This window comes from Ursus arctos, unplaced genomic scaffold, assembly GCF_023065955.2.
Source record: "Ursus arctos isolate Adak ecotype North America unplaced genomic scaffold, UrsArc2.0 scaffold_16, whole genome shotgun sequence".
Classification (NCBI taxonomy): domain Eukaryota; kingdom Metazoa; phylum Chordata; class Mammalia; order Carnivora; family Ursidae; genus Ursus; species Ursus arctos.
The window spans coordinates 24,019,716-24,045,903 of NW_026622830.1; the positions used below are offsets into that span (position 1 = coordinate 24,019,716).

The 26,188-nt window shown below is 47.8% G+C and overlaps 1 protein-coding gene across 9 annotated transcripts in view; it reads right to left on the reverse strand.

The window, feature by feature from the left end:
* Positions 1-1,029: 1,029 nt before the first annotated feature.
* RALY (RALY heterogeneous nuclear ribonucleoprotein) overlaps positions 1,030-26,188 on the reverse strand; it is a 194,975-nt gene continuing 169,816 nt past the window's right edge. For 7 of the 9 annotated variants that reach the window (XM_057312584.1, XM_057312585.1, XM_048222384.2 and 4 more), the window contains 8 exons: positions 8,629-8,893; positions 7,408-7,480; positions 7,167-7,214; positions 5,012-5,178; positions 4,191-4,304; positions 3,805-3,983; positions 2,527-2,575; positions 1,030-1,381 (listed from right to left, as the gene is read on the reverse strand). In XM_057312584.1, coding sequence (XP_057168567.1) covers positions 2,531-2,575; positions 3,805-3,983; positions 4,191-4,304; positions 5,012-5,178; positions 7,167-7,214; positions 7,408-7,480; positions 8,629-8,884 — 882 coding nt within the window. In that variant the 5' untranslated portion in view covers positions 8,885-8,893 and the 3' untranslated portion in view covers positions 1,030-1,381; positions 2,527-2,530. The remainder of the gene's footprint in view (positions 1,382-2,526; positions 2,576-3,804; positions 3,984-4,190; positions 4,305-5,011; positions 5,179-7,166; positions 7,215-7,407; positions 7,481-8,628; positions 8,894-26,188) is intronic. The other 2 variants (XM_026503314.4, XM_048222385.2) reach the window with 1 other exon arrangement.

Sequence of the window (26,188 nt, forward strand, 5' to 3'; positions counted from 1 at the left end):
AGTGGGTATTTCTCAGGTGGAGAAAGCAGGATCAAGAAGAGTACGTGCCCGACTTTGGAACAAAGTCCCACACCAGACAGACCAGCCCAAGTGGCCACACCTTTATCACCCAGTTCACAGAACCGGGGAAGGTACTTATAACCTATGAGTGACTCAAAAAAGATCCACTATGGCAGGTGATCTCTCCTGGGAATCTGAACACAGGGAAATCGCTCAACGTGTGGGGTGAAGTTAGGACAAGTGGAAATGTGAAGGAATGTCGCCAATTGTCAGAGAACAAAGCTAACACCTCGAGAGGTGGCTCAAGACAGGCAGAGGGAGACAGAGGTATTCTGATGCCAACCTCCACCAGCTTGAGGTCCACTGGAGTGGGGATCCATTCTTTGCCACCCAGGAGAGTGAAGGACGTGTTCTGAGTGGGCTAGGAAAGAGAGGTGGTAACAAGGGAGAGGAGAGGCCAGGGCATATAGGATCATGTACAGGAGTTGGGGTTTTGTCCTGATGGTGAGCAATCAGGTAAGGGTTTTACAGGGAAGAGACATGACTCAGATAAAGCAATGTGGTGGCTCGTGGGAAATGGGGCAGGGAGAAGCCAGAGACTGGGAGGCTAGTGAGAGGACAAAGCCCGAGTGAAAAAAAACACACAGTGTCCTAAACTAGGGCAGGGAAGGAGAGGAAGAGGTGGATTCTAGAATCATCTCAGAGCTGGGAAAATGAGACCGAGTGAGAAGCTGAGAGCTGGACCTACCACTGCCTAACACTGCTTGACACTTCAAGCCACCGAAGTATTCTCTTGAGGACCAGAACATCTGACCCTGCCCAACAATCCTATTGGCCATTTTTATCCCCATTTTATCTGTGGAAACTAAGGCCCAGACAGACCAGTATTGGTCTGTCTAGACAATGCTCGCTAGCCAGGAAGAGCGAGGGAGGAAAAAGAATGGGGTGAAACAGACTAGACCAGACTCTGGCTGGGCAGGAGGGCCCGGGTACCTTGAGAAAACACAAACCATCCCATCTCAGACCAAGTTGGGATCCAATCTCTTTATTGTCAGGGTACCCTCCCTGTGACCCTCCCCTCTCCAAACCTATAGAAAAACCCCAAGCCTGGGAGTGTCCTGGGAGGGGAGGCAAAGTGTGGGGAAACCTCTGTGCTCTGCCCTCTGGCCCGGGCAGTGCCAGCAGGGAGGGTGCGTGGGGAGGGGAGGCCAATAACTCCACCTGCAGAGGATGTGGCACTGGCTGGGATGTATGGGGGAGGAGGTGCCTGCTGCCAGCTCTCCTGGGACCCGCTGGGGGTAGTCTCCAGGGGTGGGTGCCCAGCTTTAGGCCTGGTACAGTGCATGCCCTTCTCCTGCCGGTGGCCATCACTCCTGTCAGGCTGAGAAAGAGAGAGACAAAGGAGAGACTGAGGCTGAGAGGAAGAGCCTCTGGTACTCTTGATAACCAGGGTTGGGAACACAAAGGAGAAAATGGTGTTTGCTGTTTGCAGACAGACATATGCCTGCCCTCTGGCTCTGACCTTCTAATTTTTTGGCCATGCAACCCTGGGAGAGTTCTCCCTCTCCCTGAGCCTCCATTTCCTCACCTGAACCCTGCACCTCATCTGTGAACTGGCTTCTTTGGTAAAACCAACCAGGAAGCTCCCAGAAGATAGACTGCAGATATAGAATCTCCTAAACTGTCTGGGAAGATCTTGATGGTGGAGCATCTCACAGCATGGATGGACCTCCATGCAAGCCTGTCTCACCCTGAACATGGCCCCCAAAGGAATGGGGCAGAGCAGAGTGGTGAACACTGGCTCGAGAGTAGGCTGTGAGGCCACACAGCAACGGACTCAATTCTATGCTCCACCAATTACCACCCTGGGACTGGTGAAATACGTGCTACCGCCCTGCCCCCCTCAGTGCCTCGGTTCCCACATCTGTTACGCGGGCACCATCACAACCTTGCAGGGCTGGGACAGTTTCCTCCTGGCAGGATGAAGTCTCAGCCCCTAACCCTGGCACAACCATCCCTCTCTGAGGAGGAACAGCTGGCGATGAACTCTCCCAGAGCACACAGAGCTGCGACTACTGCACAGGAGGCTGCTGGCCATCTCCACATACTGAGGACCATAAGACCCCCCTTGCTTTGCTAAAGCTGTTCCCTCAGATGCCTCTCCCTCAACCCTGAACAGGCTCAACTACAGACTATCAGCTCTTCCACCACACCCCTCTCTGATCACCTGGCTCTCCAGCCCATCATCAGGCTCACATTGGTAATGGTTTGTGCCTTCTTCCATCAGACTCAGAGCTCCTCAAGGGTGGAAGAGACGGGCAATATGGCTCAGAGTGCGCCGAGGGAACCCCTGCAGGGCTGGCCTGGCCAGCCCATCCTTGGCTGCTGCTCCCACAGCCTACCAAGCTCTCACCATAAAGGAGCAGAGTAGAATGGCTGAGGATGGGGGGAGCCTTCCTTGCTGGGCATAGCAGGACCCTGCCAGGTCTGCTTCACTTCACCCCCTGTCCACCTGGACCCCCATACCTGCTTACTGCAAGGCCCCATCCTCCGCGTCTGTGTCCTGGCTGTGCTCCTGATAGGGAGGAGGCAACAAGAAACCATGTGTCACTCACTACCAACTCTGAGTCATCCCTGGGGCCCAGAGCACATCTGGAGACCAAACTCGAAAAGAGGGACAGGTCAGCCAAGGGAAATGATTATGGGAACAGTCTCAACACAGCTGGCTTGGGATCCTGACAGGATGATCTGGGGGCCCCCCAGAAGAGAGAAGGGACCAGTCAAGGATGTTCTAGGTGTGGCAGGGGACACATTTCTGCATAGAAAGACCTTCTCAGACTGTAGCAGGCTAAAAGCCTGGTAGACTGGTGAGCTCCCCATCTTTGGGGCATCTAAGCCTTTGTTAGGGTCTTTACAGAAACTATAATGCCTAAGAGAGTAATTGGGTCAAAAAAGGAGAATGAGCTGCAGGCATGAGGAAGATCTCTTAAGTATGACAGCCATGAGCCCATCTGTCCTCATGCCAGAACCCAGCACTAATGAAAAGGTTCGTTCCAGACCTGGTGAAGAAGTCTGGGGTCTAATTCTGGCTCAGCCTCTATTAGTTAATAAGGCCCTAAGCAAGTTACTCTACTCCTCTGAGCCTCAGTTTCCTCACTGGGTAGAAGTTGGGAACAGTAACACTTTGCACAGTGCAAGGCTGTTGTTAAGGTTAAATCAAGTTAGAAACTACAGGACCTGGTGCTGAGTGCCTGTTAGGTAAACTGTTACACAGTAAGCACACAACAGTTGCCTTACATACTCAAGAGTCTGGTCAACCTTCCCGCTTAATGTAAGCTCCTTGCCAATGGCTTCCCAGTCTCACTCTGAAGAGTTCCAGTAACAGACAAGAGAGCTCCCTCATGCCTCCTTCATGAGACAGCCTGTTTCGTACTCAGGCAATAATGGCTTTTAGAAAATCCTCAGGCAGAATGGGTACCCAACCTCCCTGTGGCTGCCCCAGGCAATCCCAGTCCTGTCCCCTGGAACTCTGCAGACTGCGTGTGCTCCCTTGAGCCCGACTCCTCCCTCCTCCAACCTGTGTGGAAACCGAATCTAGAATGGGCCCTGGACTAAAGAGAGGTCTACCTCGGTCCTCGGTGTGACTTTGGACTGGCAGCTGAAATAGGCATTCCCCTGCTCTTTCTCACAGAACTAGAAACCCAGGGAAAGAGGAAGAAGGGAACTCACAGGGCCACCAACCAGCTCAGAGGCTCCCCCTCCCTTGTTGCCCTCCTGCCAGCCCCTCCCGTGCTGTGCTCTCACCAGCTCTTCCTCACTGTGTGTCAGCAGCCCCTCCTCATCGCCGTCGTCTCGAGCCTGTGCTTCTCCCTGGGGCGTGCCTGCCTCAGAAGCCGTGTCCTCTTGGGGGGCTGGTGGCCGGCTGCTGCCACCACTACTGCCCCCACCACTGCCACTGCTGCTGTCGCCCTTCTTCTTGCCATCTTGAGAGGAAAGGGGCGGGAAGAAGGAAATAAAACTCAGCCTGGGGCAGCTCCCCAGAGCAGTATCTTAGCAGAAGCTAAGCCTCAGCATGGTGGATCCAGGTGGCATTAGAGGCCACGGCCCCTCTCTGCCCTGTGCCCTGTCCTCCCCACACTCTGCCCTGTGCCCCTGCTCACTGAGCTGGGCGAAGACCCTTGGAAGCTGACCTGGGTTGGCCTTCTGCTCCTCCGCAATCTGCTCCAAGCGGCCCAGCAGAGCGTCGATGTTGGACTTGATCTGTGTCAGCTCTGTCTTGATGGTCTGCAGCTCACTGCTCTTTACTGGGAGTGAAGGGAGTACAGGGCTGTCACCCAGGAGCTGGGAGCCTGACACTAAACTAAGACCCTAGACCAATTCTGTCAACTAGGAAGGCAGGCCAGTGGCAGGAACGGTCCTCATCTGCGGTTCTTTGGCCAGGGAAAAGGCTGGAGCTGTCCGTGGCTCCCCTCTAAGACTTCTGAGGCCATGCCTATAGTAACCAGCCCACCTTTCCGAACTTAGGACCTTTTCCCTGGACCTCTCAACTCCTGAAAGGGACTAGAGATGGATAAGAATGCAGGTGTGGTGTGCACCTGAGCAAGCATATGTATTTCTCCTCGTATTACAGGATGATGCCCGGATTTCAGGTGTATAAATGTGGGTGTCTTACCATCAGATTTCCCGGGTGCCTGACTGCAGCAGGTGTACACCGGAGTGAATGTGGAGTAGTGGGCATGTGCAAACTTGTCCTGACTAGAGGAAAGATGACACCTTCTCCTCACTGGGTTCCACGTCACAGCACTGGACATTTCTGGGTCCAACCAAGCCCCTTCTCCTCAAAGGTCAGCCTTTTCCTCTTAGAAATGCATAAAAATACCCACTTGGTTGTGTTAGAGCTGCAGAAGTGTGGGAGATTTGTTCCTTCATCTATTTTCCAATGTAAAAATATGTGATTCTGTTCTTTTGAATGAGAAAAGTAAAAATGATCTAGGAAGATCTAGTCACTCACACTTGATCTTGGCTGAGCCGGCAGTAATGGCTGTGGAGCGGGCAAAGAGCTTGACAGGTATGGTGGTTTTGACGCGCCGGACCAAGGGGACTGTGACCCGGGGTCGCTTCACAGGGACCGCCCTGGGCACTGGCACAGGTGACAGGCGGCCCCGATAGTCGAAGAGCCTGTAGGGGCAAATGGGCCAGAGGCTGCAGCATGGCCTGTGGCCACCAGAGGGCACTGCGACTCAAGACCAACCTGTGGCTGGCGGGCAGCCTGCACTATACCTCTGCCTGCTCCCAGTGAGCCCTGGGGGTGAAGAGGAAAGGCTTTTCAGACCTTAAAAGCTGCTGGGACTCTCATTCCATCCACCCTTCCTACCAGCCAGGTTGGGTAAGGGCAGGCGGGTAGTAATGGTTATAGCCCCAATTCAAGAAAGGAGCAAACGGAAACCATCCCCATAAAGAAGCCTTCCCTAGATCTGCTGTATTACCTGACATGGCTTCTGCTCAGTCAACTGCCACCCCAACCTCTGGTCAGTTTGCAAATGTCCCTAAAGCAATGCACATCGCCAGCTGGGAACAGAAAGATGTGGGAATGGGGAATCCCTAAGTCTGCCTGAGCCTCAGTGTTCCCACCTGCTTCATGAGGATGGCTACCCCAAATTCTGTGCCAACTCCCCATCCCGCCCCAAGGCTGCTGTGAGGGCAGAGAATGAGAAAACTTGGTTAAAAACACACATGTTAAAAGGTGTGATAGGTGGAAGGCCAGGGTACTGAGACTCTCAAACCAGGAGCCTATGATCTCAGGGGTATGAGGCTGGAGTCCACGCCCCTGTCCTCATTCTGGGCCACCTTAATCACCCCATCCCTCCTAGTCCACTTCAGAGACGGAGGGGAAGAGATCCATCAGAATATCAAGGTTAGGCAGCTCAATCAGAACCCTGGGCTCCCAGACTATATAGTGGCCCCAAAGTCAACACGCAGCCCTCTCCAAAAGGGTTCTTATCCTGCTCACCAGGCAGAAGCTCGTAGGCTGAGTAGTGGTCTCTCCCACCACATCTGCTACTATTACCTTTCTGCAGGGAACAGGAGCCTTAGGGGTACACTATGGGCTCACTTTGGAGACAGCCATGAAACATGCCATCACTGGGCAATTCAATGCCCCTTGGCTTCGCACTCCTTTGTTCAGAGAGCCCCTGCCCTGGGGTGGTGATGGCTGGAGATGGAGAGTCTCTGGGAATGGATCCAGTCCCGGACCCTGCATTTCTGCCCCTAAGGGGAGGGGGCGGCTCTGGCCTTGGTCAGAATCACTGAACCACAGAATCCCAGAGCTGGAGGGGCCCTGAGGGATCACTTGGTGCAACCCATTTCATAGACTGGGAGGGGATCTGCCCAAAGTCACATAATCCATTCAGTGGCAGAGCTGAGATTAGCACCAGGTCTTCTTGACTCCCAGACTAGGGCAAGTTCCACTACACCACACTGTCTCCTGAAACCATTCAGAGGTGAGAAAACCAAGGCTCAGAGAGGTTGTGTTCTTCCTTCCCACAGCCCGGGAGTGGGGGGGGAGAAGTTTGGAACAGCCCCATCATGATTTCCACTCAAGAATGTGGCTGGTGCCATGGAATGGAGCCCACAGCTCAAGGCTGGGGTCTAATGAAGGGTGGGCCACAGGCCTACCAGAGGCTATTTCAGGCCTCCAAAGGACCACTGGCTTCCTGTCTATAAATGAAAGGCCAGGAGCTCACACTGAGCTCTGAGGTCCCTTCCACCTGGCTGAGTACCTCCAATAGGTAAGGAAACTGAACAGCAGGAACGTGAGGGCTCAAACTCCCTGCAACTACTCCTGTAACCTGTTCTGTAATCCAACTTGCTATGTTTGTATGTCCCTTGCTATCCAGTCCTGCTGAGTCCCACACTAGGATTAGGAGGAAGAGCAATCAGAGAGCGGGAGACAGTGTGGGGTGGGGGAAGTTCTGACCTGGACACCTGCAGAACTAGACCCTAGTTCCAGCTCTGCCACCAATTTGTGGCGCAGCCTTGGGCAGATGCCTGACTGTACCTCTGGGCTCTGGTTCCCACTTGGAGGACAGAGTGGACTGCACCAACAATCTCTCAGGACCCTTCCAGCTTGGCTGTTTCATGCCTGGGCACGCCCCTCCCCCGCTCACCTGTCGTAGAAGTCGTCCCGGTAGTAATCATAGTCAAAGCTGTAGCCACTGGGGAAACAAAGGGGAGAGGGCCAGGGCTTAGGGACAGCCACTCAGCCCACTCTCCACAGGCCCTCATCTCCAAACGCCTCCCCAAATTCTAGGCTCGGCACACTGTCACCAACCAGTGTTTTCTCCCTCTGTACAAAGAGGGACCAATACCACCCAGATGGAGAGAGACAGACAAGACGGAGCGCCCCACCTGTATATGGCAGATGCTGCTCTCTTTAGCCCCTTAGGTCTGTTGGGCTTGGGCTCTCCAGCCATGTTGATATCTGTGTGGAGGGAGGAGGCAGAGTCAGATGCTGGCAGCACAGCAGGGTACCCAAACACATATCACCCTCATGCACGTGAGCGATTTCTACGTGCTTATGTGAGGTACACATGGACTGCCCTAACTAAAACGACCAACAGAGGTCTTCACACATTAGACTCATACCCACACATCACAGAGATAGGCCTATTTACAAATCCATATACATTCAGACACCTGCACACGCACGCTCACAAACATGTCACTCACATACACACGCCATGGACATCACACACACCTGCACTCTCAAGTATACTCGTGTACATCAATACTTCAAATACAGATCATTCACACACATGGGCATGTATCCAGGTAATCAAGTCACACACAAAAATAACACATATACTCTCAGTATACAGAGACTTGACTCCAACGTCCATATACATAACTGCCCATATACAAATGAGCCACTGCACATTCAAACAATGTTCTACTGAACATCTTTATACTTGGAATGATGCTTAGATGTGACAGGATCTCAATATCTGGTAAATAAATATGCATATCTGCTTACACATACTAGCATATTCTGACACACACATTTTTCATATATACACACTAAAGATATGTCCACGTATTCTCCACATGCTTAGTTATATCCACATATCACTTATATAGATAGGTATACCTTCTCGAACATACATACACACAGAAGGTCGACTGCCACATGGTCACATCATATATATAGCACCAAAGCCAAAGGCACCTGCTTCACCTTGTGCTCCCAGCCCCTCCTGGCTCTCATAAAGAGTTCTAACCTAAGCCATCCGTAGCCCAATATTATAGACTATGCTAGTCCACTCTGTTCCTTTTCTCTTAGGAATCTGCATTTTAACTGGAACCATAAAGCTTGTCATTAAGAGTCACTATGAAAGCAAAGACAAAACAGAAGCAATTTTGAGAAGCTCCTAAAATACTTCCCTACAGGCAGATTATATAACTACTTCATTTATAACTTAAATACAATTACAACTATTTAAATTATAACATTTCAGATAGGGGTAGTGGGTAGTAGCAAGGGAAACAGAAAAGGGCCTGAGAGAGAAGCTAGAAAGAAAAGGCCGGAACCTGCTCAGAATACCAGGAGCAGGGTCAAGGAGAGACGCTTACCCAGGGTCTGCCCGGCCAGCACCCGCCCATTCTCTCCCAGTACAGCTGCCCGGGCATGACGTTCGTTGGCATACTGGACAAAGGCATAGCCTTTGTGCACAGAACAGCCGGCCACACGGCCATACTTGGAGAAGATGGTCTCTACATCTGACTTCTTCACCACAGCTGTGTTGAGGTTTCCGATGAAGACCCGAGAGTTGATAGACTTGGGGTCATTCTTGTTAGTTACGTTGCTTGTCTGGATCTTCAAGGACATGGTGGCTACCTGAAGAGAGAGAGCCACTGTGAAGCTGGGATCCCCCCCCCCCAATTGGGCTCAAGGGCAACCCATGGCCCACATCCTGGCTAAACTGGATGGCTTTGTGCCCTGCTATACGTACACCCCTACAGCACCCAGCCTCCCCTTTTTACAGCTTACTGGACTGCTGACCTCAGGGCCAGGTATTTTATATATGTTCCCTCATTTGGTACTGACATGATAAGCAGAAGCAGGCCATTTCACAAGGGAGACAATGCACATTCAGAGGTCACAATGCTAGTGAGCACAGGGCTAGGATTTGAACCCTGGTCTACTTAAGTCTAATTCTTTTAAACCCATTCCTTCCTTAATGCTTATCTGAAATGTTACCCCATGCAGGATCTAAATTTGAAGACCTTCGATCATTTTTCTTCTGTTCCTTTAATGTAGAACCATGGCAAAGAAGTCACATGGATATTGCAAGTAATACCTGCTCCAGAAAAATACCACATTATGAAAATTGCTCAGTCTGTTCCAGACATTGACCTAGCTTTGGCTGTCTTTATTGGTACCAATCATTTTTAAAAAGGTGAGCTAAACAAGCCTCACTGAGCACTCACTGCAGGCTAAGGGTGGCATGCAATGTTGAGTAATCACAAGACCCGATAAATAGTATTACTACTGTTCCTATTTTACCAGGAACAGACCCCAATTAAGTTCTTTAACTTGCCAGGAATGAGTACTCAAACCCAGGTCAGTTGGTCCCTACAGCCCTTTTTTTTTTTCAGCTCTATCACTTTCCTTCCCAGAGCTAAAGCCAATTTAAATACTATAGATAAGTCAGCATATTTACCTGAGAATTGTTTTTAATAAATTAATTTTTTAAAGTTACCCATTTTTATACTGACTCATTCAAATTTTATTGTTTGCTTAGAGATATCATACCTACTCTCTGCTCTCTACACTCTGCCTATGTCTTTTACCCCAAGGGACTGTACAAATCTCTCCTACCCTTGACCCTGGACAGGTTACATTAGAGGACAGGCACGAAAAGAAACAGAAAAGGAGGCTTGATGACTAAAGGCCTAACATGACTCCCTGGCCCAGCCTTTCTGCTCAATGGCATGGGTTTGTACAACTCCCTTTTGTACCACTCCTATTTCAATACCGCCCCTGCAGAGCTACTACAGAAGGTGCTGAAGACCCCAAGCAGTTATGTATTAAAACTCTCGTCAGCCCCAGGCTAATGGTAAACACCTGCCTACTAACCTAGTATTTTTGGGCAGAGGGAAGCTTCTTTTCAGAGAATTAGAGCAGAGTATAAGCTGGGAAAGCCTTATCTTTTGTTCCACTGGGGTGAGAGACCCTTTTCTTCTTCAATCCTTCCAGCCTGGAAGCTGGCATGTTCTGACCGACAGGTGGCACTGATTGCAAGGAAACCATAGGCTGGCCCTGAGAATAATCCTGAGGAAGAAACCTACTCCTATGGTGGGCTTGCAGGAGGCTCCATGGCTATACTAGGGTCAAGTGTGCACCATCCTAGGTAAAAGACAGGGGCTGAGAGGGCACTGCTATTGATGAAGGGGTTGGTGCCAGCTTTGGAAAGGGCCTGGAAGGGACAGACTCTTTTTTGTTACTCAGTTTACTTTTGCATCCAATCATCATTTAGCAGTGAGGAACACAAAAGGTATCACCCACGAAAACATGTAATACTGTCCAGGTGCAGCAAAAAATGCTCAATGTATGTGTGTTCCCCTGGGACCCCCATCCCTCATAGCCCTCTCTGATAATTCCTCTCCTACCTGCATGACAAGCCATTCAAAAGTTAATTCTTTGTCCATGGATATACAAAGAAGTTTGTGGGGCTCCTCCATGACCATCAGGTAACCCTCCTGGCTGATTCAGCTCAGGGCCATAAAGTTTTGGCTCAGGGAGGGGCCACCTTCCTTGGCTGGAGGGAACCAACCACTGACCTGGGGTGTAGACCAAGAAAGAAAGAGAGGGGGGATGATGATTTAGACCTGTTGGTGACTACTAGGCTCTGCCACTGACCTGGCAGAGACATGACAGGTGCTGGGCTCCCTAAGACCTCTGTCAGGAGCCTCTAACACCACTAAGCAGGAAGCGCTTACTGAATACCTGTGTGTAGTGATACAGCAGGACCAGCACTCACTCCTTGGCTGGTGAGTAAAGTTCTTCACATTTGGCCATACTCAGTCTTTTCTCTCCTCGCCTGGGGTTTGGGACAATGTACATAAAAGGACTTTGCAAATGGTGAAGCTCTTTATAGGATCTAATCATTACTCTGACTAGTTGAACTTCTCTGTTCTAGTAACACTGCCATCAGTGAGGCTCATTCTAAATGAGGGTCAAAGTCAGACTGGAGCACATTCTCAACAAAGCCAAGAAAAGTCAGCCAGAAGCCATGTCACACAAAGGCTACGACGCAATGGGGGGGGGGGTGCCTGTGGCCATTCTGGGTGAGGAATCTACAGGGCCATGAAGAAATGTCTACCTAAAGCATGCTCCAGGCACCAGCCCCTCCCTATACTCCCTATCTAATCAGCCTTCGATTGGCTTTCAAAGGCAGTCTCCAAGGGCAGTCTGTGCTGCTACTGTGCACACTCCCTAAACCCAAAGGGATAGCTATCTGTGGGGATGTGGAACAGCTTCTGTGTTTAAACATGTTTATGAGACTCCTGAAAGTGAGGGATCAAGTTAGGGGTAGGAAATGAAAAGTGTGCCCTGACTAGCTCTTCTGGAACTGCTAGGTTCAGGTACAGAATCCCAAAGAGTCAAGAATTCTAAATTCAGACATGGTCTTCCAGGTTGTTATGAAACTTAAAATTTGTTAGCTTCACTTAGAACCTTCAAATATTTAGACTATAGTATGTAAGTCTCCATCTGTACCCTTTGTTCTGCCCTGCAAATGTTAGACGCAAGCCTGACAAAGCCTGCGACACAGTAAGTGCCCAATAAATATTAGGGAGGAAGCGGTAAGAATAATGCCCCAGGAGCATAGCCCCACCTTAAGGGGGAGTGGGAGGTGCACAAACCACTGGGGAGTGAGGTCCCAGGCACCTCATTAAAAGAGTATAAAAGAGTAGAATCTCTGACCCAAACACCCCTCTACCCCCCACAGACCAACCATCCCCAATTCAATCTTCCCCATACAATTCTTTCTTGGTTTTTCCAGGCTTCTCCCTAGTTTAGAGTAGGAGCCCTAGAAAATATTGACATCCTATTCAGCAGAAGCTGCTTGACTTGATAAGCTGTTTCCCCTGGGCCAAGCTCTGCCTCACAGATTAGCTGTGTAATTGAGAGCAAGGTGTCTGCAGCGCCTAGAGGCCCCACGCTTAGCAGTGAGCCAAGGAGAGGTGGGTAGAGGGACTGTTCTTGACGGTGGTGGGGAGAGGAAGAAAGAACCAGTTATTTCCAGAGACTTCTGCAATGTCAGATTAGCAGGGACTTCAGTGAACAAGGAGTTTATAGGCCCTCGCTCTGAGAACAGAGGGGAATGGACTTGGCCACAATGCCCCAGCCCATGAGTAGCAGGGCCAAGAACCCCATGGGTCCTTTAAGTCTAGGGTTCTTATATTCCATTTTTCCTTTTGGGTCAGTGAGGTGAGAGACAACCCTCAGGACAAGTGAGGGGCCGGGACGGAGCAATCCAGATATGCTATTTTTAAGGAAAACTAGGGACTGGCTTCCAAGTAAGTGTCTTTACCTTTACCTGCTGGAGAAATTGCTGCATAAAAGCTAGGCCCTTAAGCTAATTAAAACCCACCAGAGACACAGGCTTTGAAATGCAATTTACAGCTCAAAGGGATGGGCTCACTTCTCCAAGCTAATAAGAACAGAGGAAATTTGGCAAAAACAAACCGTTTTTCCCAGTTGAAACATTTCAGATGGAAGCTATGTTTTAGAAGTCAAGAGCCAAGCCTGAACATGTGGTAAAGTGACAGGACTTTGTAAAGGTAGAAAAACCCTAAAAGGTACAACCACCCCTGAACTCTGGGTAAATGAGACCCCCCCCAGAGAACCATCAAGGTAAGAAGAGCCTCTAATTACTCAGTGTCAGACTTTACATACCCCACCTTATTTAATCCTCACAACAGCCCTGTGAGGAGGTATTTTAAAAAGGGGAAGGAAGACTCAGAGAGGCCAAGTTATTGGCTAACACAGCAAAGCCAAAACTGGAACGTAGGTCTGTCTGCCTCCATAAAGCCTTTTCATAAAAAGAGATGCCTTAGGTACTGATTGCCAAGGGGAGAGAACGTGTCACCCTCAGTCAAAGACAGCCTCTCCTCAGTCCTCACCCCTTCCCCTTTCTACTACAACATCTCATGTTTGCACAGGATTTTAGTGAACAAAACCAGTTTATATCCTTGATCCAGACACTGTCAGTCTCATAGACGAAAAGCTAAGGACTTTAGGTACATGACTTACTTAAGGTCACCCAGCCTAGTAAAGGGAGTAGCTAGGGACTTGAATCCAGGCTTCTACACACCACTGTTTCAATAACTGTTCAGGCCTCTGAGTCTGCCATGTCAGCCCTTAGGCCCTCCCAATTCTGGCCATCAGGTTCGAGTCTAGTCTTCACCACGACCTCTGAGGCACTTAGCCATCAGAATGTCCACTGCCCCAACTCTACAGTTCCTCCCTGGCACTAGATCTCTTCTTCTTAAAACGCTAATTTCAAAAGAAGAGCAGCTGCTCTTGGTCCTGATGCCCCCCAGTGACTAGAGCCTCTGTCCAGGCCAGTCCTGCTCAATACCTCTGGTCTTATTCTCCAGTGCACAGATGAGGGTCACACCAGCTTGTGGCCAGACCTCTGCCCTTAGACAGCCCTGGAGATACCGGGTGGTTTTGAAGGAAAATAGCTATCAGCGATGGTGAGGCTATTTCTGGAGAATGCCAAGCAATCAGACCGATCAGTACGCAAGGCCCCCTTGGTCCAGAGGCTCCTGGTTAACAGGCAGCCAAGGATGACAGAACATCTATTAATCTCATTAAACTCACCAGGCCCCAGCTCATTAGCATTGCCCAAATGATCATTACTGGCCAGACAGGACTAATTTCCCAAGGAATGCTCTTTAGTTCCTGACAATTCCCATTCCCATGAGAAACCCCAGCACCCAATATGTGAATACTGAGGGTGCCTAGAATGGGTGGGAGTGTAAGGGGTCCAGGATACAGGTTCAGGAGGCTTGGCCCCGGCTCTGATGTGTCACCTGCAACAAGTCATACGATTTCTCTGAGCCTTATCATCCTTATTCTGAAAACAGGAATAATCTTTGTCCTGATTACCTTTCAGATCTGATATAAAATCACACAGGCTGATCCATGTGAAAGTGCTCTGCTGCATCTACCACGTACTCTAGAAGGATAGAGGAGTGTAACTATTATCAGCCAACTCCTATCCCCTTCACTCACTCAACAGACATTTCTGAACTACTCCCCTCTGTGCTGGCACTATGGAGATGTTGGGAAAGACTGCTCACAGGCCTTGTCTTCTACGTCCTTCTCAACAAAGCCCACTTGCCAGGAACCTGCTTCTTAACGGTTTCCTAACAAAGGGAAAAATGTACCTAAAATAATAGAAACAGGAGATGTAAACTTGGGACATGTTCCTTAAACTCACTAAGCCTCGGGAGTCCTCATCTGCAAAATGGGAATTATACCAACGCCCATGATTAGGATTAGAGATAACGAGTATAAAGTGCCTGGTATAGGGGCGCCTGGGTGGCACAGCGGTTAAGCGTCTGCCTTCAGCTCAGGGCGTGATCCTGGCGTTATGGGATCGAGCCCCATATCAGGCTCTTCCGCTATGAGCCTGCTTCTTCCTCTCCCACTCCCCCTGCTTGTGTTCCCTCCCTCGCTGGCTGTCTCTCTCTGTCGAATAAATAAATAAAATCTTAAAAAATAATAATAATAAAAAATAAAGTGCCTGGTATAATGGCTGGGACCAGTAGGTATCTATGTAAGAAACTCAAATGCCCTGGGCTCTATGAAAACTGCAGGTCATCCACATTCCAGGCCTATGCTCTTTACCCCGTCATCTCCCAGTGCTCCATACTCTGCCTGAGACCAGGAGTCAGAGGTAGAGGGCCTGCCTACACACACTCTCTCCCCCGTCCCAGTGTCTGGAACCAAACCTAGAAATTTTATAAAGATGCCCCCAACCCATGCCTGATGTGACAGGCACTACTATAAGAAGCTGGGAGGGGTGTCAGGCCTTCTGAGCCAGTGACTCACTCCTCAGCTATACCACGAGATTTCTGTTCGTCTAACACTGGTTATCACCATCTGATAGGTCCTGAAAGGAGACCCCAAAGCAGAGGCAGAGCTGGGGCCTCAGTCACCTTTCCCCACAGTGTAGTTTGGGTATATACCCTTCCTTCCCTGTATCTTACACCCTAACTCTATCCCCGATTGTGGCCTTAGGCTGAGGTTTAGTTAGCATCTGTGATAAGCAGCGCTTCTAGCTATGGGTGGACAGGCAGCAAGGACTGGGTAGGTACAACCCTGGGCCTACAATCCCCAATAGTAAATTACAGTTAGGGACCTAAAAATAATTGTCAACCTCTTAATTTTTGTCAAAGGAAGTCATCCAAACACTTACCTACCCAATTCAATCATAATTATAGCTATCCAAATACTCACTCATTCATCCAGCAACTGGTCTGGTACCTGATCTCAAGGAACTCCCACTACATCAAGGGGACATCCACCATGACCACAAAGCACATGTGCCCTGGGCTGGAGTCCACTGCCCCAAAAGCTGCCCAAACAAAGCAGTCCAGAATATCAGTGAATGGAAAGGAGCACTACAGAAGGCTCCACAAAGAGAGTGTGTTCAAGGTAAATTCCATCTGGATGATGATGTGGGGAGAGGCAATGCCTGGCAGGAGGGACTGCGCTAACAATGCATAGAACATGCCCCTTTCTCCTCTTTGCTCCCTGCTCTGCCCTTCCTCCCGCAAATATATGCAGGATAGGGCCAGCAATAAACGTTTGAAAGAAGAGAATTCCTTTAGTGCTGCCTCCTCTTCCTTGATAGCTGCATACTAATTCTTGTTTTGAGGAAGAACAAAAAGGGAATACGCAATTCAATACGCAGCAGCTTTATACCAGGCACTGTGCTGGAAGCTTTACAGGCATAATCTCTCATAATCCTGACCACAGCCCAATGAGAAAAGTACTATCATCTTCACCCTTCAGATGAAGACAACTGAGGCTCAGAGAGAGCTTAAATAATTTGTCCACAGTTACATTAAGTGGCATGATTAGGATAAAAAGACCCTAAGCTTATCTGGTTCTAAAGCCTGTGCTCTTCCTACTCCACTCGATTGCTCCCATGGACCTGCCCCTTCCCACAGGAAGACGACCCTGGCTTTGCTGGTGCTGCGCCGCAAGACCGCAGGCTCTAGAGCATGTGACCACTAAGGGCCCTCTCAGGGCTAACCATGTGACTGTGATCATCATTACCAACTCCTGCCGAGCACTTACTACTGCACTCGGTTACTGCTACGGGGCAGGTGATGGTGTGTACTGTGCTCGTTTCACAGATGAGGAGCCTAAGGGTTAGAGCTTAGTCTTACACAAGCCAGGAAATGACAGAGCTGTAATCAGTCTGTTTGAGACCAGAGCTTGTGCTCTAACCTTGGCCCAAAATGGCTTCCATGCTAAAATATCCTGTACCTGCCAGGAGGTCAGCTTCTAACACTTTCTGATCCTTTGGGCATAAATGCATGGGGTCTTGTTGCAGGCATACTCTCACGTCCAAGAGCCAATAAGCACTTGTTGTGAGCTTGCAGAATGGTCCCCCTCTCCCTTTCTACACCTTAAGGGGCTGGCTCCTCACAGTGATAATGTGGCAAGATTAGTCACTGCTTGCTGTTGGTTGATTATAGCTATTCTTTTCTGTAAATGAAGTTTAAAAGTCATCAAAGGGTCTGTCAGCTGTGACTTATGAGCCTCTTTCCCGCAGGGAAGTCAGGCAGTGACAAATGCCCCTCTCGTTCTGCCATCCATTATGAGTTGGAAGGTGCCATGTTCCAATTACTGGAGACCCCGATGGAGCTCATGGAAAACCCTGCTCCAAGCTGTGGCCATTATTCAGGTCTGGCAGCACTGCCAGCAGGGTTACCCTAGGCCCAGGCCCCACTGGGTAAGAATGGAGTAAGAGCATGTTTCTGATTTTGTGAGCCAGCCCTTACTATCCCTTACTTGTGTTATCCCTGGTGGGTTTATCCTAGACATATTTTACAAACAAGTAAAAACATGCGTACCATGTGGGCGCTGTCTCAAAGTACCCAGGATCAAGACTGTCTAGACAAACAGACATGACAAAATAAGGTCATGCTGCCAGGTGGAGAAGGTGAGGAATACGATGATGCTCAGGAGGGACAGGAGGTAAGATATCTAGGATGTTCAAAGAAAAGTAGCGACTGAAGGAGCCCTTATAGATCTAGGGTGACCAATTGCCTCAGTTCTCAATACTCGTTATATGGCAAGCCCTGTCCAGCAAATGCTGAGGAACCAAAGATGAATGAAACATAGTCCCTGCTACTGAAGGTAGATGAGATAATTAAGGTCTAAAGAAGTGACTTGCCCGAGGTCACAAAAATAAGTTAGGGTCAGTGATGGAATGAGAAAGTAGGTCTCAGGACCTCTTGTAAAATAGAAAAAGCAGAGACAGGGAGCCTTCTTATGTGCCAGGCTCTTCATGCAGAACATGGCACAACAGTTCAGCTCCCGGGGCGCCTGGCTGGCTCAGTCGGAGGAGCATGCGACTCTTGATCTTGGGGCCGTGAGTCTGAGCCCCCTGTGGGATGTAGGGATTACTTAAATTAAAAACAAACAAACAAACAAACAAAAAACTTAAAAAAGAGTGCCAGCTCCTATTCAAGTCCCACCTACATGCTTACTAGAGGACTGACTTCTGGCAAGCCCCTTAACTTAACCAAGTCTCAGAAAAATGGGGACTCAGCGTTGTGGTGAGTATTAAATAGAATAATACAAGTTACAATGGCAGGCAAATTTAAGTATCCCAAAATATTATTTATCATCAAGTAATTCCTGAAACAACTCTTTGAGGTAGATATTATTAATTTCATTTTACAGACAAGAAGACTGAAGTTCTTTTTCACTTTGTCACACTAAGTAAGCCAGTGCTTCTCAAAACTATGTGTGGTGAAGAACCACTTTTTTGTTTTGCTTTTTAAACTTCCAATCCATTACAAATACACTTGTAAAATACAATAAAACTGTCTAGTTTCTGGGCACTTACTTTCAATTTCTAGACTTACCACAACTCCGCGACAGTTGCGGACTAGCATCCTTTCAGTGGGCTATGCTCTGAGAAGCCCAGATCTAAGTAAGCAACTCTTACCCACCCCCGTCAACCTCTGTGAAAACCAAAGCAAAGAAAGAACAGTTTATTTCATTTCTCCTTTTGGCCCAATTCTTTTGGAGACTTTGGTGTTAGACCAATTTACAACAAGGATCCTAATCTTTTTCCTTTTTCTCTTCTCTCAAGAAAGAGAGAACAGGGTAAGCAGGCCAAGGATAGTAAGTTCAGGGACTTGCCATCAAACACGTCAGGAGGGGATTTATCTTGGTCATCTACTCTAGGTCATGCTGTATCCTGCAAGGGAAGATGATCTAGGCTGTCTGAGAATGCCACAACCTTCCTGAGACCTGGGGATCTGAGAGGAGGGTATATTACTGAAAAGGCTGGTACTTCTGGACCCTCTTCCCCCTGACACTAGATGACATGAGGAAACTAGCCAGGAAGGGGAGGTATGCTGTACCTTTCACAATCTTCTATCATGGCTGCTTAGACAGTAGTCTTCCCTACCTAGAGAGTTTCTTAAAAGTAAGATGGACAGATTCATTCTCCAATACCACCATATACCCAAGAGTATGACTGGCTGAAGCAGATGAGCAGCCAAGACACAACAGTATATCTTAAAATCTTCCAGGTGTATGGCCCAGTTGTCACCACCATACAAAACTTTCTGTTCTAAGCCTATGTCATGCTATCTTTCAGAATAAACCAAAGTAGAGTGGATCATATGATACGGTGTAGAGAGGAGTATAACCTGCTTTTGTGAGGAGGGGCCTGTCACCAAGCAGGAGCCAAAGACCGCATGTTTATTCCCACATAAGAGGCCACGTAATCTGGCCAAGAGAGCAACCTCTTGAAGCCAAAATGCCTTCATTCTGTCACTGAACTAGTTGTGTGACATGACCTTTGGGTAGTAGTGTCTTAAGTTCTTAATGCTTCAGTTATCTCATCTGTAAAATGGGGGCAGCAATAAATATCTCTGGGGTTGCTGGAGGATAAAATTTAATGTGTTCTGGCACATCCAAAGTATGCAAGTATTAGCTACTGCTGCCACTATTTTTATTGTTGGAACCTGCAAGAACTCTTCCTTGTGAGTATCAAAGAGAAGGTGGTGAATTCTGCTGTGATAATGTGACCCAAAACTGAACTGTGATGAAGAACACTAGCACTGTGGATGCAATAATCTCTTCAAGTCTGTCACCAAAGTTCTAGTATTTGGAAATGTGTCTTGAACATAAAAGGAATCATAGGAGTAGACACTCAGTAAGTGTTGAATGAGGGGCACTTGGGTGGCGCAGTTGGTTAAGCATCAGACTCTTGATTTTGGCTCAGGTCATGATCTCGGGGCCCTGGGATTGAGCCCCAAGTCAGGCTCCGTGCTCAGTGTGGAGTCTGCTTGAGATTCTCTCTCCCACTCCCTCTGCCCCTCCCATTCATGATGTGTGTGTGTCTCTCTCTCAGATAAATAAATCTTAAAAAAAAAAAAAAAGTGTTGTATGAATAAATGAGTATCTAGGGTGAAGGAGCATCCCTCCCACCCCCACCCCCTTCCAAGAGAATACAACTTGAGAAGGGGTCAGGAACTAAGTAAAGGTTCCAAAAGGCATCTTTGTACCTCAAGGACCCAGAAGGCAGGTTAGGCTTCTCTTCTGGGCAGCAGGGCCCCAGGGCCAGATACCGCAAGAAACCTCTACGTGGTGCTCCCTGTTCTGTGTCTCAGATGTAACCTCCACATCCTGTGGCTACTCTATTCTATGAATAAGGCTGCAGAGGGCTGTGCTGTGGCAGTGCGTATATCCCCATTTTCCAGCCTATCTTAGATGAAGTAAGGGAGGGGCGCCTGGGTGGTTCAGTCGTTAAGTGTCTGCCTTTGGCTCAGGGCGTGATCCCAGAGTCCTGGGATCGAGCCCCACATCAGGCTCCTCCACTGGGAGCCTGCTTCTTCCTCTCCCACTCCTCCTGCCTGTGTTCCCTCTCTTGCTGGCTGTCTCTCTCTATGTCAATTAAATAAATTAAGAAAAAAAAAAGAAGTAGTAGTAGCAGTAGTAGTAGTAGTAAGGGACTCTGAGGAACAGAGAGAGGGAGGCCTAACCCCTCTCAAGATGGGGCTTGCCCTAAGTTAAAACAGCAACAGGGGGTTACTAGCTTTGGATTTCTGCTTGCCTGTGGAGCCCTGGGTCCTGAATTCCACCTCTACTAGCTGTGTGAACTTGAGAAGGCACTTCACTTCTCTGAGGTTCAAGGTTCCCCATCTGTAAAATGGGATAAAAATCTCTACTCTGCTCACCTGCAATGCAGGCTGTTGTGAGGGTCAAAGGAGATAACATAAGGGAGTGCACTCTTTACATGAGATGTGCTTCATAAATACGGACAGGAACATTGCCTGGATGGACTGCTGCTGCAGGTCTTCCTAGACAGAGAGACCTGGGCAGGAAGCCAGGCGTCTGGAAGCAGGGGGTGGATGGTGCACAACTTGGCACTGCAGCCAAGAACTGTGCCCCTCAGGTGTAAGGACAGTTGATTAAAATCCTTTCATGTGGAATCAGTATTCTGCTCATTACAACAATCTTTCCCCTTGAAAATACTGAATGCCACCCCTCACAGCTCCACAAAAGCTTGATCCTGCAGACAGCATATGCACTGACATATATATGTTTTTCTAATTTCCTAAGTTCAGACAGAAGGGAAGAAAGTGGACCTCTCTCCAGGGTGCCAATCTAAACGCATCTTAGAGCTCACTCTAAGCATGGCCCCACAGTGCCGTATGTTTGGCCCAAAGGGGACCACCGAGGACGATGTCATAGACACAGCCACTCTGCCTTTGTCCCTCTGGTAACAAATTAACTCCACAAACACTACTAAGCATCTGTCTTTTGAGTGATAAAGCAAGTGTGTTCCCGCCACTCCTGTTTAAGACTCCACAGTGCCTTCCCACCACCAAGATTCCAGTCCAACTCCTTTAATGTGGCTTTGAAGCCCCTTCATGAGTTAAGGCTATCAAATCCATACACAACAATACTCTAAGGGGTTTTAAGTCACACTCACTTTACAAATGAGTAAACCCCAGTTCAGACAGTCAAAGTCAGTTGCCCCCAGTCATACAGTGAGCAAGTCAACATGAACTGGATTCTTCTGAAGGGCTGGGTATCAGACTCCAAAGTACAGACTCAAGTTTGAAACCACCTTTTCTTGGACAAGGTCGTTATGAGACAAGTGTGGGGACAGGGCATCATTTGGTTCAAACAAACCCTTTCAGGGAGCTGCTTAGACACTGTCCCTTGCTGGAGGCTGCCAATCTGACCTCTTCCACCCTCACAGCTGCATCATCATTAATAAACTTGGCATAATGACCAAAATCTTCATTTGCATGTAATATGGTACACATTTGCATACCTAAGCTCAAGAGGCGCTGATGCCACAAGCATCAAATAAAAGCCAACCAATGAACCACAACAACTTGGGTGGGGGGAAGCCCCCAAGACAGCAAGCATAACATACCCAATACCTAATGAACTTCTAAACTAGTCAGTTCAACTGATCATGACAGAAGCAGCTATGGTATCTATGGTCTTTTCCGTCATTATCTTAGAAAGAATTAAACTAACCCTTTCTGGTCCCTTTTCCCCTCAAAAAAGAGACACTGTACTAAACAAATAAACTGGCTATACTCCAACAGCCAGTTTAAAAAAAAAAAAGTTTGGGGTAAACTTTTTTAAGGTTTTATTTATTTATTTGACAGAGATAGAGACAGCCAGCAAGAGAGGGAACACAAGCAGGGGGAGTGGGAGAGGAAGAAGCAGGCTCATAGTGGAGGAGCCTGATGCGGGGCTCAATCCCATAACGCCGGGATCACGCCCTGAGCCGAAGGCAGACGCTCAACCACTGTGCCACCCTGGCGCCCCTACCCAAAACTTTTAACAGAGGTCTCAGCTGTGGGAGCAAAAGCATGGGCGATGGGAACAGAAAGACCAAGACTTAAGACCAGGATCAACCACTTACTTATTAGCTATGTAACACTGGACAAGTCATGAAACTCCCTGAGCCAGTGTTCTCTACTAGGCATGCACTCCCCTCATACACTGAATCATCCATCCCCTCATTCACATAGTAAACCAAGGCCCGTAAATGTGGCCTCCTGAAGATTTTTAGAATGTATCCCTGTCTCCACTGTTATCACCACTCCCCGAATTCATCCTCTTCACAATCACTGGAATAGTATCACCATATCACTTCTTTGCTTAAAACTGAAATAAAGGACGCCTGGGTGGCTCAGTCAGTTAAGCGTCTGCCTTCGGCTCAGGTTGTGATCTCAGGGTCCTGGGATTGAGTCCCACATCCAGCTCCGTGCTCGACAGAGAGCCTGCTTCTCCCTCTGCCTGCCACTCCCCCTGCTTGTGTTTTCCCTCCCTCCCTCTCTCTGACAAATAATAATATCTTTTTTAAAAAAATCTATTAAAAAACCTGAAAGTTTTGCTTTATTATTTTAAAATTCTTAGCCAATAATTTGGGCATTTGTACTATTTAGTGTGTTTATTTTTTGAAATTACCATAAGAAATCACCTAAACCCCTACTCCTCTCTAGGATGGAACTCCTGTCAGCATCTTGGTATAGTTCCTTCCAGTGTTCTTCCTTTTGCATTATATTTGGATTACATAGTTTAATCACTTACCCAGTTCTGTAGCCTAATTTTTCAATCAACATTATAACATATGTTATACAGGTTATATTTGTCTTCATTGCTGCATAGCTTTCAATAAGCCCCATTGTTTTTAGAACTACTGTTTTTAATAACTCAGTTTTCTCCTGAGTGAACTTATTATAGTTTAGACTGGTTGTAGTCAGGTGGTCACTTATGCTTCTCCCAATTTCTCATGATTATAAAAAACAACATCTAAGGTGAAGTTTATTCTATACAGTTGATTATATCCTTAGGACTGATCCCCAGAAGGAAAATTACTGTGTGAAAATGTATGAGCATTTTTAAGGCTCTTGAGATACACTGCCTAATTGCTTTCCAAAAACGCTGTACCAATTTACACTGCTATCGCCAATGAATGCCACTTTTTTCTTTTTTTTTAAGATTTTATCTATCTGAGACAGCGAGAGAATGAGAGAGCGAGAGAGCACGATGAGGGCGAAGGGCCGGGGGAGAAGCAGGCTCCCCACTGAGCAGGGAGCCAGACTCGGACTCGTGGCTCTATCCCAGGACCCTGAGATCAGGACCCGAGCCTAAGGCAGACGCTTCACCGACTGAGCCACCCAGGCACCTGTGAATGCCACTTTCAGGGCAACCTCACCAGAACTGTGTATTACAATGGGGGGGGGGGTAGAGAAGTGAGGGTTAATTAGGAGGAAAAAGGCAAATCCTCACTGTTGTTTTCATGTATATGTGAAGATAACAGTGTCCTATGTTTATTAGTTTTTGAGTATATAGAGTTTTAAATGCCACAAACAAGTTATTATAGGTTCCTAGGCAGAGGGACAACATGCTAAAGAAGTTATTTATCTGCTCATTTATCAGAAAATCATTTATTTAGCACGTATCACTGGCAGACACGTACAAAATATAGACATGAGTAAAGTACAATCTCTGCCCTGGAGGAATTCACAGTCCAGTGGTAGAGATCTCAGAAAAACCAGAATTTATATTTCATCTTTATAAGGGCTATGACAGGAAGACTTAGGAACTCAAAGGACAGGAGAGAAGAGAGAGGAAGTCAGAAAGGACTCATCAAGAAGTTCTGATCCTGTCCAGAGGGATGAAGTGAAGTTATTAGCCCACACAGAAATGAGAAGAACATTTAGGAAAGAGGAACATGAGCAGAGCTGTGGAAGCTAAACAGAGTTTCCATATTCAGGGAACAATAATACGTACTGTGGTTTGGCTGGAATGCAAGAAAAGAGAGGGCCTTGCAGGCCGCTGAAGAACCTGGACTTCAGGGAAGCCATGACCCGCTCCTAGGTCACACATATGACTGTGCTCAGTAAGGAGGCACTGCTAAGTCCCTACAGCTCTTGAGAGAGTGAACCACACAAGCCAACCCCCTGATCATCCCATCAGTGTTGCTCCTTTTTGTCTCATGTATCAGTCTTCTCTCACCAAGTACCATAAAACTTTTGGGGTACTTTTCAGATCACCTAGCATATTATTGGATACATGGTGGGAACTCCAATAATGCTCATGGATCGACTAATTAGAGGTACTTCATGCAATAATACAACTCATAATGCCCTTGCTGCCCTGGCATAGCCCCTGCCAATTAGCAGATGCTCAGTCACTGCCTCTCTTGGCAGATGTCCTGCCTCAGAAAGCTACCTCCCCCTTCTCGCTCATTCTGCCAAATAAAAAAAAAATGTGCCTGGGTACAAGAAGCTACAAAGTATGTGATAACTAAGGAGCACACAGGGTGGCCAGGGGGGAGGCCTGAGGGACATAAATCCTTCCCCACTGTACATTCCTCAAGCCAAGGACTCCCTCAGCTCTACCAGCAGTTTTGGAACACCACCACCTTCCCCCTCTTAAAAATAAAATAGGTTTTTCCAATTGAGCATGTTAAAAGTCTCCTTTGAGTAGCTGCTGACCTTTCTCTAAGGTACTACCTACTTTCTACATTAATAACAGCTGCTTTAATGATGACAAGGATATTAATAGGATGATTATTTCAACAATTAATATAATAGTAAGTTATTCTTACCCTGCTAGTTGTGGTATGAGCCATTGGGAGTGGGATCGGACGCGCTGGCAAACATCCAACTTACGAGACTGTATTAAAATGGTCTGTTTCTGTGTTATCTCTTTTCCTACATTGACTGTGAATTCCCAATGGCAGGGACCACACTCTTTCATCTCCGCATCCTCTCTGCCTTCCAGGATAGGCCCTGGCCCAGAGTGGAAGCTCAGGGATTATCTGCTGAAATGAACTCCATGTACCATTGCCCCTGCCACCCCCACCATCCATGCCACTTAAAGAAGCCGGCTATAGAGAGAACACAGCCAAGAGAGACTCAGGAGAAAGAGAAAGGAGGCATTTCTGCAGGGGCCTAATCCACCCAGCCCTTAGGAAAGTCTTTTATAATGTAATAAACGATCGTTATGATTTATTAATTGATTATGTGACAGATGCACTGCTAAGTATTTTACTCCTCATTCTTACAAGTCTTTGAGGTAAGAATTACAGGAAGGTCACAAGAACCCTTTCTGAGGCCCTTTCAGAAGAATGACTCCGGAGTCAGACAACCTGGGTTCACATCCCAATTCCGACACAGATTAGCTCTACAATCCTGGATAAATGACTTAACCTCCTTGGGTCTTAGATTTTCTCATTTGTAAATGGAAATAATATTACAGTATCTTCCCCACAAGGTTGTTGTGGGAATTCAATGAGATAAATTACCATCAAGTTCAGCATTCAGGAATTTCCTAAATTAAAGTACTATTGGCCCCATTTTTCCAAATATCACACTCTTATCATTGAGTAAGGTTAAGAGAGAGATTGCTTCATCAGTAAAGCCAATTTCTGATTTGGTGACAGAGGGTAGGGCACGGAGGAGTTCTCTGAGCACAAATCCACTGATGTGATGCCCCTGATGAAAACTCTTTAAAAAAGCCTTTGTTTCCCATCCCCCAAGCAGATCCAGTCACTCCTTCCTCTGGAACCCGATATCCTCTACAGATCTCTGCCACAGCAACATTTGCTGCACTTTTGTATTCACACACCTGTCTCTCTCCAGGAGACTCTTTCATTAATCTTTGCAATCTGAGCCTCTGGCACTGCCCTTGCAGCCAGTAGATGCTCAGTGAATTTCCGCTAATGACCAGGTGAAAGAATCCTAGGTGAGTGCTGTTTCAGTAAATGGTTTCCCAGTGTTCCTGACATGGGGCAACTCCTTAAAAGTAAACTATATAGCTGGTGTTCATGAGATGAGCCCGAGTTCCTCAGCCATCAGTACAGCAGACAACAGGTAA